This window comes from Bombus fervidus, chromosome 16 (assembly GCF_041682495.2).
Source record: "Bombus fervidus isolate BK054 chromosome 16, iyBomFerv1, whole genome shotgun sequence".
Classification (NCBI taxonomy): Eukaryota; Metazoa; Arthropoda; class Insecta; order Hymenoptera; family Apidae; genus Bombus; species Bombus fervidus.
Genome location: NC_091532.1, coordinates 8,420,342 through 8,434,543, shown reverse-complemented (window position 1 = coordinate 8,434,543; position 14,202 = coordinate 8,420,342). Strand labels below are relative to the sequence as shown.

Genomic DNA, 14,202 nt, shown 5'->3' with positions numbered 1-14,202 from the left:
GTTCCTTCTCAACTATTTCTGGGTATATGATGAACGAATAAACCTTGAGTTAGAATGATTGATATTTGATATATTTATGACACGGTTCGCTGAAATTTACAAGTAGAGAATTGGTAAATATTTCATGGAAGAGAAACTGAGTAAATACTAGGAAATACTGTGACTATATTTAGTCACGTATATTCTTTTATCTTGAAATAGCTTGTTATGATGAGATATGATCTTCATTCATCTAATGGAAGTTACGTCATTAAACTGCTACTAAATTAAATTAAAATACTATGTAAGTAGTAAATTTGAAAATGCTTGAAACAGAAAGTATTTGATACCAGAAAAAATGCACAGAAATACATGCAAAGGAAATAGGGAAGCATGTATAAGCATGAGTTATCCAACCTAATACGTATCAATTGCATTCATAATATGATAACAGAATAACTTAAATAAAAAGAGATAAAAGTAACTTTACCTCTTGGTGGAACAGGAGGAGCAGGCACTTTCTTCGTGGCGCCAGCTTTCTGATCCTGAGGAACGTCGACGTTCATATATTCCGGCAGTTTACCAGTATCCGGTACATCCACGCCTTCTGAACTATTTGCCAGATTCGTTTCCACGTATTCCTCGTTATTTTTACCTTGAACTTCAGTCAAAACATTGTCTTGACCTTGTACGTCATCAGTGGCCTTATTTTCTTCTGTTTGACTGGGAGTCTCGGCCTTGGTTGAATTCTTCGAGGTTTCAGATACATGATTTAAATCGAGTGAGTGTCTCTGCTCGGTTTGCTGACCTTGTGTAGTTTCTTGAGACGAGGTGACGCAGGCTGGAGTCACGTTCACGTAATTTGTTGGAATGCACATGCCAGCAGGCGGTACTGGTGCTGGGTTCAACGTAGACGGGTCAATGTTTGCGTAACTGTTGCCACAATGTCTGGAGGACTCTGGTTCTGAAGCGTCATTAGTGACTGGCAATGAATTTTGAATCAAGTCCAGGTACCTAGGGTGATCACACGGGGAGCTTGGAGTTTTTGGTTCCTTCAGAGGAGCCTCTGTCTTGAAAGCTGTTGATCATTATTGAAAACTGTTATTTAGAATCTTTTATTCGGAATAAAATTTAAATTACAAATCTATGATTAATCAGAATATAATTGATCGTCTTGGAATTATCTAAAATCGAAACTGCTTTTAGCGTATATCTTTAAATATCGTAGTATGTATTAATCGAAATTATTTATTTTCTACTCGGATTGTTTTATTATAGGCTTTTAAAATTTTACTATTTGATTACTAACAGTGAATGGGTAATCCCGATGGTGGAAAAGCGATGTAGTATTCGGTATCCTCGCCTCGTAATTGTGGCTGTGATGGTCTCAAGTCTAAATCGTTTCCAGTCGAGGAACGAGGAGATGGGGAATACCTAAGCGCCGGGGAATACCTTCCTGCGAATGGCTTTGGAGCTGGTGGTATTTCGTACGACATCACGCCCGCTTTATCCTCTCTGGCATTTTGTAACTGAAACCATTTTTCATTCAGAAATTTCAAGTTCTACAATCAACGAAATAAAAGTATTTGCAGCTGTAGGAAGGTTTTCAAAGTTTTTTATTGAGATATCGATTATATATTTTTCTAAATACTAACTCGTCGATCCTCAGTATCAGAATGAGTTCCACTGTCACCTAAACTGGTCCCACTGCATCCGCTGGCAGTGCTCATTCTACCAGACGAAGACGAGCCTAAGGAAATAGAAATTAATTAAAATATTTTCTCTTCAAAGAATAAACTTTACTATCGAAATACGTACTTGAAACACTGCGGAGACTTAAACTGCTAACTGGCCTACGGTCGGTTAGAGTACCATTAACATTCTCCACTTTGCTGGTCGAAGAAGAATCGTCACTTCCGGTCGTAGAGTCCTTCGTATCTACAATTTAAAAGTAACAATAAATTAAAACCTTATGAAACAGAGGATTATCTATAATATATGTATTTTGCTCTAACGAACCTTTCTTTCCTTTGGAGAAGAACTTTCTGATTCTGTCAAAAGGTGTAGGAGCCTTCATTTCCTCTTTCATTCTTTTCTGTATTCTTTCATATTCTTCCCTCATCGCAGTGAGTTGCCTCTGTTTGTCTTTGAAGCTCTGTTGAACATCGTTGCGATTCCTCCAGTTCTCGACCAATCTTTCCACTTCGGTTATCGTGAACACGTTGTTCTTGAAGTCGTTTATGATTTCTAGTAACTCGTCCTGAGGCCCAGACGGTTCCCTCGACTTTGTGCTGCTGGAATTGGAGGTGGTTCTACCATAAGAGAAGGAGGATTGACTATTTTCTTCTCGAGCAGGCATGGGATGAGAATCTGAACGACTCTGGGTGGGCGTCGCTGTTCGAGATGGTTGCTGGCTCACTGCGTTCGACGTTGGTGTTTTTGGTCCTTGAAGAATTAAATTTGGAAATCAATCTTTCGACAGTGCTTGGAAAGGTTTCAGGTTGGAATATTTCGAAAATTACTTGTAAATTACGAGGTTTCAAGATTTAAAAATTTAAGTACTCAAATATTTTAATATTCAACTTGAGAAATTTAAATATGCAAATTCAATAATTCAAATTTAAATATCCTACGTCTATCTCTTTATAGAGTTACCTACCAGCTGGATGCATTTTCATATAACCTTGAAGAGGGAGTTCAAAGCCGTTCGAGGAGGTCATCACAGGCGTTGGTGTTGACGGACTGGCGATGACGGGAGTCGGTGCTGGTACGATTGAATAATTTGCCTCAATGGGGTTACTGGTGGTCGGGCTAGGGGTTACTGATAATTGACCTGGCAAGATCAAGGACGTTATTGGCCTTGCGGCCGGTGGCACCGAATAAGCTTCGCTCAAGGGTCGTGGACGACAATAATCCTCCTTGTCGTTATTGGTGTCGCTTGATGTGTTAGTTGTCGATGGGTCCGCGCCTGAAAAATGTTTCGATCTTAATATTGGGCCATTTATATATATCACAATTGTTTATCTATATAATTGTATATTTGTGACCATAGATTCAAATATAAGTGCGTACAAATTTCAAAAGACATAAAATACAGATTTTAATAAAAGAGGGTCTACTCACTTGCCGCTTGGTCTGTAGTGGTCTCGCTGATCACTTTCAAATAGCTGTACATGTTGGTGAACTCGTTCATTTGCTGCGGCACCGTGCGCGAGAATTCAAGGGGAAGCCCGAAACATGCAATTCAAAAGTAAGATACCAGTTAATTCACCGAAACATACCAAAAGATCAATAAGAAATTCTATAAATCAAGCCTACAATCATTCTTCATTAACAATATCTCAAAATTCTATAAATATTGAAATTTCTAATTGTAATTAGAATCCGGACGAAACTAGTTAGAGTCGCCAAACTAATTCCAATTGACCATAAGTGATTTTCATGGAATATAATTAATTAATTATTTAACGAGTCGTAATTAACTCTAACCGATTCCGACTAAATCCAACTGATGTTAATTAATTTTGACTGATTTTAACTGATCACGTTTTCAATTGGAAGTCTACGGACAGCTAAACGTAGAGTTTAGAGAAAAATAGAAGGTGGATCTTCCAAGCGACAATTTGCAATTAGGTATAGAGAAATATCACGAAAGTACCGGTTCCATTGGACTAACTGTGATGTCGCTTTAAAGGCGATGTTTTTGTACCATGTAGCCACGAAGCTGATGCGCCAATCTCGTATGTCCTGCCTGCTCTGCAAGATCCGCAGGGGTGAGTTCCGATACGTTCCTCAGGTCGCATGCTATATCACCGCCTGGACACTCCAACAGCTGCCAAGCTAATCTCTCCAGGCCGAAGCGTGCGGCAAAGTGTAACAACGTTGGATTCTCTTCGGGACCTAGATCAATTAAGAGTTTACTTTACTTCTTAATCTATTATATCTGTATAAAAATGTATAATTTAACTTAAAAACTGTGAAATGAAATTTTAATCTAAATCTGAATGTTTAAATTCAAATTCCGGATCGTAGGATATCTCCTAACAATGAGATTCATAAGTTCTTACCAACCAGCTTTTCTATTAGTCCAGCAAGCGAAACAAACAATATTTAATATTTTCAACAAACACATTTGTCAATGATTAAACTATTTTAAATCAACAAATACTCACTTGAGTGAACTTTTTGGGTAGACACTACCCCACTGGGTGTAGACAGGAGATTGAAGTGCGGTGGAACGTTTCGTTGAAACGCGTGGACCATCCAGTTGTCCAATTTTTCGCGATCACCAGGATTAAAGCCAAAGGTCTACGAATGAAATTCAATTTTTACCAGATTTGAATCGATTTGGACAACCATAAGAATTTCGAATTCAATCTATCAAACTATTATTTGCATTTACCTGGCACATAAATTCTAGGGGATTGTCATGGGCCCTGAGGATTTGATCGAGTTCCCTGAGCCTGCTCTCGCATTTTACTTGCCTCACACCAAGCGGACAACCATTCTTCGCTATACGAACACCGACCAACATCGATACCTCCAAACATCTGTCGGGAATGGAGAATTGCAGGGCATAGGGATTTCTTCGTTTAACGTGGGCGATGTCAATCGCTTCGCCGCAGCGATCCACGATCACCGATACGTTGTCCTCGGGTCGTAATGGGTCGTTTAACAACGCGATTATCCTGTTGTGACCCTGAAAGTGTTTATTTTCTTTTTATATTAATTTTGTATTTCTTTCTTCTTCTTGGAAACACACTTAAACCCAAGAACTTCCATAATCAAGCTTGTTTAAATATATATGTATATCTGTAGCGATTACATGTATATACAAGATGCAGGATTGAAAGTATCATGCAAGCAATAGAAGTATTTTTGTTCTTTAAGTTGATAAAATTTTATTTGAACTTAATGAAATCGTTCGCGGTCATTTAGCTGTTTGTTTTAATTCAACAAAATCGTCTGCAGTGATTTACCTACCAGCTTCACTTTTTTCGGATGAACCGAAAAGGCGGTTTTGTCGCTCCTCAAAGCAGGAGGCGGCATTGTGCCAAGAATTCCAACCGCGGCACCCAGAAGTTCACCAACGAAGGTTTCGTCCTGGTCTTTCACGAAGAATTTTCTCCACTGATTGTACGAGACCAGAATCGACTTGTGGACGTCGCTGATGTGGCTATCGTGGACACCCAACATCATCGCGAGTACTTTGTCGGCGATTAGCTGTCTGGAGAGATTCGTCGCGTGTTCTGGCCGAGTTTGCACTCGTTCCAACAATATTGGACACACGACGACGATCTGCAAGCGAGCCGATCGAATCCTCTCTTCGGTGCCAGGTTGCATCGATTCTTCGATTGTTACGTGACGAACTCTGTAATTTCCGATTTGATGGAGAAATAGTTAAATAGACGTGATTAAAAAGTTATCAACGATGATGGGAACATATGCTAGAAATTATGAAGTATGAAATTATGTTAGAAATTATATAGAATGGTTATACTTCGCAACGATATAATAGAAATCCATTTATTCGAATGTGAATTCCTATTGTATGAATGAAAAATCATAATGAAAAGATTCTGTATGATATGAATCGTTTGTCAATAAATTCATGAAACGAAGATCTGCTTACTTAAAAGGCGGCCGGCCTTGTTGTCTGCTGATCTGCTCGAAACAGGCAGTGAGGTAATTGACCCACAGGCTCGAAATTTCACTGTCCTTGCTCGACACAAACAGTACATCATCTTCAGGATGTGAATCGATCTTCGACAGTCCGGTCGCTGAACGAGATCCTGCAAGAATTTATTTTAATTCCTCAAACTTTGTCGTACGTTCGTCTATTCATTTTAATATCGTAACGACAGAACAAGTTACTAATTTGTAAAAACTAAATTCGAGTAGAGTAATTATACAAAAAAAAGGAAAGAAAAAAATGGTAAAATAACAGCGTAAAATAAATCGATAACTCCTTTACACTTTATTTACACCTGGTTTTAATCAACGATCAGGTTAATTTGTACAAGCCATTAGCGGGAAGGCACACCTTGCTTTAGTTTTCTCCCCTGGCGGAGTCGCGTTCAATTTCGCTTAATGCGGCTCGCGACACGCGACGTTAATGAAATAATACCCTTCTAATGCGTTTGTTCCGCGTTATTCGAGAAAACGACATCACGGAGATGTCTGATTAACGAGGGCGAACGTCGTCACGCGAAAATCTTAATGGATCATCAGTGATGAACATCGTGATAAAATAATAATATACTTTACTCCGCTTAATTTCTTATGAATCGTTAATGATATGAATAGAGATAGTATCTTTCAATTTCATTGAATCTTTTCCACGTCAGTATTTGATTTGGCAAGAACGTAAAAATTATTATTAATCTCGCGACCCACTCACAAGGTAAGCTGATCAATTTCGTTTTCTGAAAATTCGTGAATTACAAAGTATGTGATTGATACTTCTTGAGTCGGTAACCTTGAAATGTGTCGTGGAACAGTGAACGCGCGAAACCGAGGCTCATGGTTTATCTAAACGTTTCACTGCGGTCAGCAGAAAGAGCAGCTCGTGAGTTTATCGAGCGTACAATAGTATAATTAATGGGGTCGTCCGTTTTCCATAACCACGATCGTTTCTTGTACAACGGGGCTTTTGTGCCGGTTGATATCGATATCTGACAGAAACCGACTGGAAACGCACCAGGGCTTATGATCCCTGCATCCCAAAATAACTAGAAAGAGTTCACTTTCTTTCTCTTTCTTCTTCTTCCTCTTTTTCTCCTTTTTTTCCATCCCTTTCGATTATAACACCCTGTCTATTATCGATCGTCGTTCGATAGGTTTCATAAAATAGTTGAACTAAGCTCATAAATGGTAAAAGATGGGATTGTATGATGTGGGTAAGATGGTACGTATAAGGTACATTTATTAAATACTGTAATTTAGTTAGTTTTTAAATAAAGTAAAATTAATGTAAATAGTAAATTAGTCTCCTAAATAAAGCAAAAGTTTTTTTATGAATGGCAGAATTTCGAGAAAAATGAAAGAAGTTTTATTTCATTTCTAAATGAAGAACTTTGATGACTTAAAAACATATTTATTCAAGTCTTTACATATATTAGGCATAAAGAATAATATAACTTTCTCCTTCTCTATTTTCCTTTCAATAAAAAAATTATTTTCCCTTTCCTTCTGTATAGAAAAATAGTAAAACTTTATTCGCGTCTACTGTACAGTCTGAAGAAAGAAAGAAAAAAAAAAGGTTTGGACCTATAATGAGCAATTATTTTTTATACATTTGGTATATCCTTTAAATTGAAGAAAAATAACGAAGTTAACAAAATAGTCTTTTATTGTACTATTGTATTCAACAGCAAAGTTATCATAGTGCGAAACAAATAAATATAAGAGGAAAAACTGAGGAGAATTATTTTCAAAGCACATAGTTGTATAATGAGTAAGGATTTAAAGATGCATCGGAATCGAAACGATGATGGAGTTATGGGAGAATGGAAAGCTTCATAGCCTTGCTGGGGTACGAAGGCTCTGAAAATAACCGGGCACGGGGTAAACTTTCATTTTCTCCCCTATTCCTCTGTACGCGCACAGTTTTCCGTGAAAACCGCGGACAAATAAACGCGCTGTTAAGAATAGAAGAACACCATAGCCGGTGCAAAGGGTTCGTTTCCGTGTTCGTAACACGTGGTTTCCATCCTGAACACATAATGTGACGCGAACGTCAACCTTTTCATCGAGTCGAACTGGTCCAAACTTTACTTTCCAGTTAAAGAAAAAAGGCTTAGATAAAAATAATATTCCTAACTTCTTGTCTCTATCATCTCATGTTCTTGAAAATTCTTTTAGAGATTATTCGTATTACTGTTAACATTTATTATTATTTCATTAATACTCGATTATTATTGTTAATTTTTTAAATAAACATATTAAAATAGTAGAAATTTTTTTCAATTACTAAACGAATACTCTGCTTCGAATATGTTATATAATAATGGAAATGTAAAGGAAAAAATATATTTTCGTAGAAAGAATATTCCTTCTCAATTATAAATGTATTAGAGGGAATTCATGATTGAAAGATCTTCCTTCCCGTACTTGGCTTCTCTAGTCGCCATGTTGGCGGTTCTTGCGTTCGCTACGTGACGCGCGTGGCTTCCGTTTTCGGCGTATCCGGTCTTCCACCGAATTAATAGTCGCAAACGATTAAAGTCGCGAGCCGTTATGTGCGCTCTTCGTAACACGTTCCTGGCCTGCACGACAGGAAGCTTTATAACGGATGTTTTCGAAAAATATAATTCCGCTATTGAACTCTCGAATCGATGTCGATCGGCTTTCTACTCCTTTTATTTTCCTTCACGAATCAAAAAATTGTCGAATTCTTCTTTCTATGCATTTTCTACTCGATTACGTTGCTGTTTACTTTTACAGCTTTACAAATTCTTTATAAGGACGCGTAAGAAGTAGAATTCGATCAATATCATAATTATTGCAACTGTACAACGATATCGTGGTATTCCAGTGAACATCAGGCAGAAAGAAACTTCCCTTGCAGCGCACCCTTTAATGCATCTCTTAATATACTTTCGTCCAAACAGACTGACTATTCGCGTTCCTCGAGGTCTCTAATTTACCATATCCACCTATATTTAATATTTACTGCAGTCTCTACAACTACTCTCCGTTCCTATTGAATCCTATTTCTCGGAATTAAGGCAAAAATATTCGATGTATCTCCTCTGAGCATAATCTTACCTTTTCAGGTTAGTTCGAATAATACTACACTTCGTATGTTTTAATTTACTATTTATTATACAATGTGTGCAACAAATATGAACGATTTGTCAAAAATTGTGCGATAATGTTAATTTATAACGTTTGAAGATATATGGATTTTTTCAGATTTCTTAAAAAACTATTATATCCACTGAAGATACGAAAGATTCATGTTTATACTTCAAGTGTACGTAATTTTTCACGTAATAAGAGACAAACGGAAATATTTGAATCTTCCACGAAAGAGTAAAAAGAGAGCATAATGTATAAATCATTTTGACAAAAACCAGGACTCTGAGCTATCTCCTAAGTCATGAAACTTTTTGCTGTGAGATGCGAAATAGCAGAAATAAAGTCGAAAGACACGGGCGTACATAAATTACGAGCAAAACGAGACACTTACGCGTGATGTTGGACAAATCCAAGAAAGTCGGCCGGTTTCGTCGCCGGGACCGTGGCGTTTCGCACGTGTTCGCCATATTTTTCTGCGGGACAAACTTCTCGGCCATTTCCTTCATTCGGTTTCTTTCTCGCGCGTGCCGTTTCACCCTCCAAATATTCACCAACACGAATTATTCGCGTATTTACCACCGATTCGTGTTTTCTTTCATCGTTGATGATGAAATGGAAAGAGAGGAAGAAATAAAATGAGCTGTTCTCGAGAAGAATTTCACTCGAAGGACACGGAGGGTCGGATTGAACGAACACCTTCGATTTATCGTCGACGACTGACCGGTTCGAAAGGATCGATTCGATACGTGGAATGACCATCGTCGAATTCGAATCGTTTCCCCCACCAATGATCGACGTTCGCGTCATTGTTTTCACGTACGGACTCAGAAATTAGACGATGCCTATAATTATGATGGACGAACGTGGAATATTAAGTATACGAGTGTCTTCGTTTGTTTTGGATCTGAACGGTTGCCAAGGGATGGAGACAAAGTTCTGTCACATCTGGGGATGTGGCTTTTTCTCTTTGCTCTTCTTTATTCGTATATAAATGTACTTCTCTTTTTTAGGAAGACTGTAAAAGAAAGAGGAATTCGAGAAGAATTTTTACGCTAATTTTATTACAAATATATCGGAGAACCGAGGCTGTATTTGCAAATTGGAAGTTGTTTCGAAATGTAATTCGGTGATCAGAATATTGAAAGAAAGAATTATTGTTCATCGAAAGATAAACGAAGCCTTTGACGCATCTGACGTGTAACAATTTAAGAAATTCAGAAATACATACATTCGCTTCAAAACCTTTTAACAGTTTACAAGAGCAAATTACAGTTAAAATTGGAATATAAAATTTCGAATAATATAACAGAATTAAAAATTAAAATAATATATGTATATAAATATTAATGATAATAAAAGTATAAATATTGATATTACATAAATATTAATAGGATATTGGAAATGAAATTTATCGTTGATAGTTTAATCGAAAAATCTGTTGAAGCTCGTCACATAGCACGATAGATGGTAGGAATAAGCGATCGTGTAAAGAAGAAAAGGCTAGAACGTTGCAAAGATGGTGGCTGGCATTTGTATTCGGCGCGGCGCACGGGTCCCTGCATACGATTAGCATATACTGCATATCCTGCGCATCGGGTGCATCAGGACGACAACACGCTTTCGAATGCACGAAATTGTCTCCGTCGGGGAATTCTCGAAGGACGCTTTATAAATAATTTCCACGAATTCTCAGATTTCATCCCCCGTTCGCTCGTCGTTTGTCCTTCGTCAACACATCTATCTACGTCCCTCATAACTAAAAAACAATTCTGCGGTTTTCGCTTGATAAAACGAGGAATACGGGTGTCCTGTTTACGAGCGATTCCTTTTCAGAATTATATTTATATAGGGTGTTCCGAAACACGCGGACTTAATAATGTGAGAGTAATTTTAGGATACAAAAGAGAAAATTATTTAATTCATCCCTCGAAAATGGAAATAAATTATTATTCACATAAATATTGTTCGGTGTTATTAACTATATCAAATGTGATCTCCTTTCTTAGCCATTTTCGTCTCGTAGTAATTTTTAAATATTAAACTGAACTTTTTTACTCAACTATTTAGAATTGTCGCTAGAAATCGTGAGTTGTATTTGAGTTACTTATTGTTTGACTTCAGTTTTTCAATATACAAATTAATAGACTGACCGCAGAAAGACGATCAATCGATCGCCTCGATCGCTAAATTAAATATTCTGGATTTTTAATACAGTACTCAATTAAAGTTTACGGTCCGTCTGATGAAAACTGGTATATTTGTATTTAATTCATCGAGTAATGCTAGAAAGTATAATAAGTTTTATAAAATATATTTTCTACTGCAAAACGAAGATTAACCTAAATCTTTCTGAACACCCTATATACGTTCTTTCGATTAACGATGAGATCGATTAGCGATCGAGACGGTCTATACATTTTTCATTGGCGTCGCACTGGCGCGGCAATAGCGTCACAACGGTTCATTAGAATTTTTAATTCAGCTATTGTTGCGCATGATGATTTTGAACGCTTTTAAACGCGCCCTTATAACGATATATGGAACACTGGAGCACATTTGTAAACAATGCAATGGATCGGTTATGGTCGAGGAATTTTCCTTCAACAAAATTTCGTATTGTTAATATACCTCTATATATAATAATCTAAAATTAGACAATTAATAATTAAATACAAGGAAAATAATATTACCAAAGTATTCCATGCTTCGTTTCGCATAATGATTCTCTTCTTTGATCTTCATTTTCCCGATGTAATATCTCTTTCACAATTGTTAATCGTCGAGTCTATGAATTTTCAACACGAACACATCGTACCAATCATTTTGCACCCCATATAAACACGTCGCCTTCGGATTTGCACGAATTTTGTACGTCACCGTGAAGAGTTTGCTCGACACGTTCCATTCGATGCGGAATACCAATGATTTTTGGTACGGGGAAAAGTAATAAATCGAAGGAGAAAAAGGGAGAACGAAGATGTCGATGGAACGGACGAAAAATGGTAATAGAAGAAAAAACAACGTCCTGCTGCAGCGCGGCGCGCCTCGTCACTGAACATCATCTCGAGGGTTGATTCGGGAGATGCGTTCGGGGAACTCCGTGGATCGCGCGCATGCGTGACCAGCTGCGCCTAGATCTGCGCAGACGCCACGTTCAAATATTTCGGGAATCCACGTGGTTGCCTCGCGTGAGAACCGCGGCACGCGACGCGAAACTTTAACGTTCTCATCAATTTTAGAATTACAAAGCAGAAGTAATTTCAAACGTGTAATACAATTTACATTATGCGCTAGAGTGAAATTAATTATTCCGTATTATGGAGTTAAACGAGCACGATACATGTTGTGATAAAAAACTAGAATAATGATCAGTTTCCTAACCTATCTTTTAACCATGTTCTTACACGAGATTACATATTTGGTATTAAGTACGATATTTTTGTTTGTTCTTCATTTTAAAAGCGATTGTTATCGTGCAATTAAGTTAAAGTTACGAAGAACGAGTCGTTATATGAGTAGAAAGATCGGCGCTTCGTTTCGAAAATAAGATAGCGATCGCGCTTTGTCTACTCGGGCTGGCTTAATTAGTCATTAATTGAGTTAATTAAGAAAGAACCGCGCGGGTATTCCAGGATCGCTTTACAAGACGACTCGTCTTCGAATGAAACTCGTGTACTCTTTAGCCTGCAATTGGTGCACTCTTTTCGCGGACTTCGCAATCTCTCGAGATAAGGAAAGACGCGCAAGCTCACACATCCTAAATAAATAGTCTGTGACCCTAAACAGGAATATAGTAATCGTGATGCAAACATCCTTCCCAATTATTGCTGAATTTTTTTATGCGTATTCATTTTGTACGATACACGTTAAATGCAAAATTATGAAAATTGAGAAGATACTAGGAAGATTTTTTGATACAAAAGCAAGTAGAAATATTCGTCTACATATACAAATGATGGTTTTCTTGTCTAATTAATGTATATAGTTCTATTATCGTTAACATAAATCGACTAGACTGAGTACAGTACTTTATAATAAGTACTTGTATTATACTATAACGATTTTTACTTTTTGTTAGAATAATACAAAAAATACTAAATTCATGAAAACTCTTTTACCACTGAATCATACTACTTTTAACGATATCGCGCAAGTGCCCACTTTTTCTCTTATTTTTTTCTCTCTCCTCTCCCTTTAATTTCCTTCTTTTTCCACAAATTAAGTTCTCCACGGAGCACTTGACACCGAGATACAAAGAGTGCTCACATGTGGAGAGTTGAACCACGCTTGCCGGCGATTTTCTCGACGAAAAAACTTAAACAGGACGTCCATTCACGGCGAAATCGAAATTCCAGCGAGTCGCGTTTAGGCGGCTCCCTTTTACTCGCTCCTATTTCCGTTGCCGCTGCAAACCGTCTGCTAGGAGGTTGCACGACGTGCTACTATGTTTTTTCTTCGCGCAAAGGCGTTTCGTACGCGATGCTTGTTCTCCATTGACGCAATAGCCAACTGTCTTACGTATAATTTTAACGAGAATTGTTGAAATAGTTTAGCTAGAAATTTTTTACAAGAACATTAGAAAAAAGTTAGAGAATTGGATTAAAAATCTTGGTATAAATTTGAAAATAAAGCCTACTCTATTTGATAACATTATATGCATGTTAACGGAATAAGACGAATGAAAATTTGTAAAAAAGTAATGTATTTGAATTTTGTGCTATTTATTACGTAAATAAACTTTTAAAAGGCTTCTTATGAGAATCTATTCCAACATCTTTATGAAAATTTAGAAAGAAAATTTATTCTATTTGGAAATACAAGTTTCGACAAGGAGAAGTAGTAAAAGCGGATAGATTTGTTTCAAAGAAACATCTACAAAGGAAGATGCAGTAAAATCATCATAAAAGCAAGGGTTTCGTTTTAGAAGGATTCCGGCAGGTTTTTAAAGGACACCAATTACAGTATATCGCTTCCGTTGGATAGCGTTTCCTCCCATAGAAAACGAGCGAAGAGGTCGTCTGATGTGTGCCCGTGGAATAACAAGGAACGGGAAAATAATTGCTTCCAGGTATTACTTGGCGGCGGAAACGACGAAGACTACCCCATTAAAATACGATTCATCTCTATCAACTACGTATGTATGGTTTTAAACATCAGAAAATAAAATCCAAATATTAAATGTATAACAAACCATTTCATACTATAAGTATTTCTCCAAACAAATTTTTTATTCAAGAAAAAAAAAAATATTCACATCATCAAACAAACAAAAATCCTGTCGTCAAGAAGCAATTTCTACAAATGAATCTTTCTCAGAGATAGAAAGTTATTCCTTTTTCTATTCATGTAAGGAACTTCATTACATTCATTCAACGTAAGAAACAAGAACCCCCCCCCCCAAATATTTCTTCAACTACAAAT

General features: G+C 37.1%; 1 protein-coding gene and 1 long non-coding RNA gene across 3 annotated transcripts in view; one reads left to right on the top strand and one right to left on the bottom strand.

The window, feature by feature from the left end:
- Positions 1–14,202, bottom strand: part of Stumps (DBB domain-containing protein stumps) — a 45,688-nt gene that overhangs the window by 2,064 nt on the left and 29,422 nt on the right. For both annotated transcript variants that reach the window (XM_072019349.1, XM_072019348.1), the window contains exons 7-18: positions 5,612–5,771; positions 4,963–5,350; positions 4,382–4,678; positions 4,152–4,287; positions 3,689–3,879; positions 3,103–3,175; positions 2,639–2,947; positions 1,999–2,424; positions 1,798–1,917; positions 1,635–1,729; positions 1,289–1,508; positions 470–1,057 (exon numbers count right to left, since the gene is read on the bottom strand). In XM_072019349.1, the coding sequence (XP_071875450.1) occupies positions 470–1,057; positions 1,289–1,508; positions 1,635–1,729; positions 1,798–1,917; positions 1,999–2,424; positions 2,639–2,947; positions 3,103–3,175; positions 3,689–3,879; positions 4,152–4,287; positions 4,382–4,678; positions 4,963–5,350; positions 5,612–5,771 (3,003 nt within the window). The remainder of the gene's footprint in view (positions 1–469; positions 1,058–1,288; positions 1,509–1,634; positions 1,730–1,797; positions 1,918–1,998; positions 2,425–2,638; positions 2,948–3,102; positions 3,176–3,688; positions 3,880–4,151; positions 4,288–4,381; positions 4,679–4,962; positions 5,351–5,611; positions 5,772–14,202) is intronic.
- LOC139995676 (uncharacterized) lies at positions 2,345–3,827 on the top strand. Its single transcript, XR_011802036.1, has 4 exons — positions 2,345–2,479; positions 2,629–3,229; positions 3,361–3,612; positions 3,696–3,827. It is a non-coding gene; the product is annotated as an uncharacterized lncRNA (long non-coding RNA).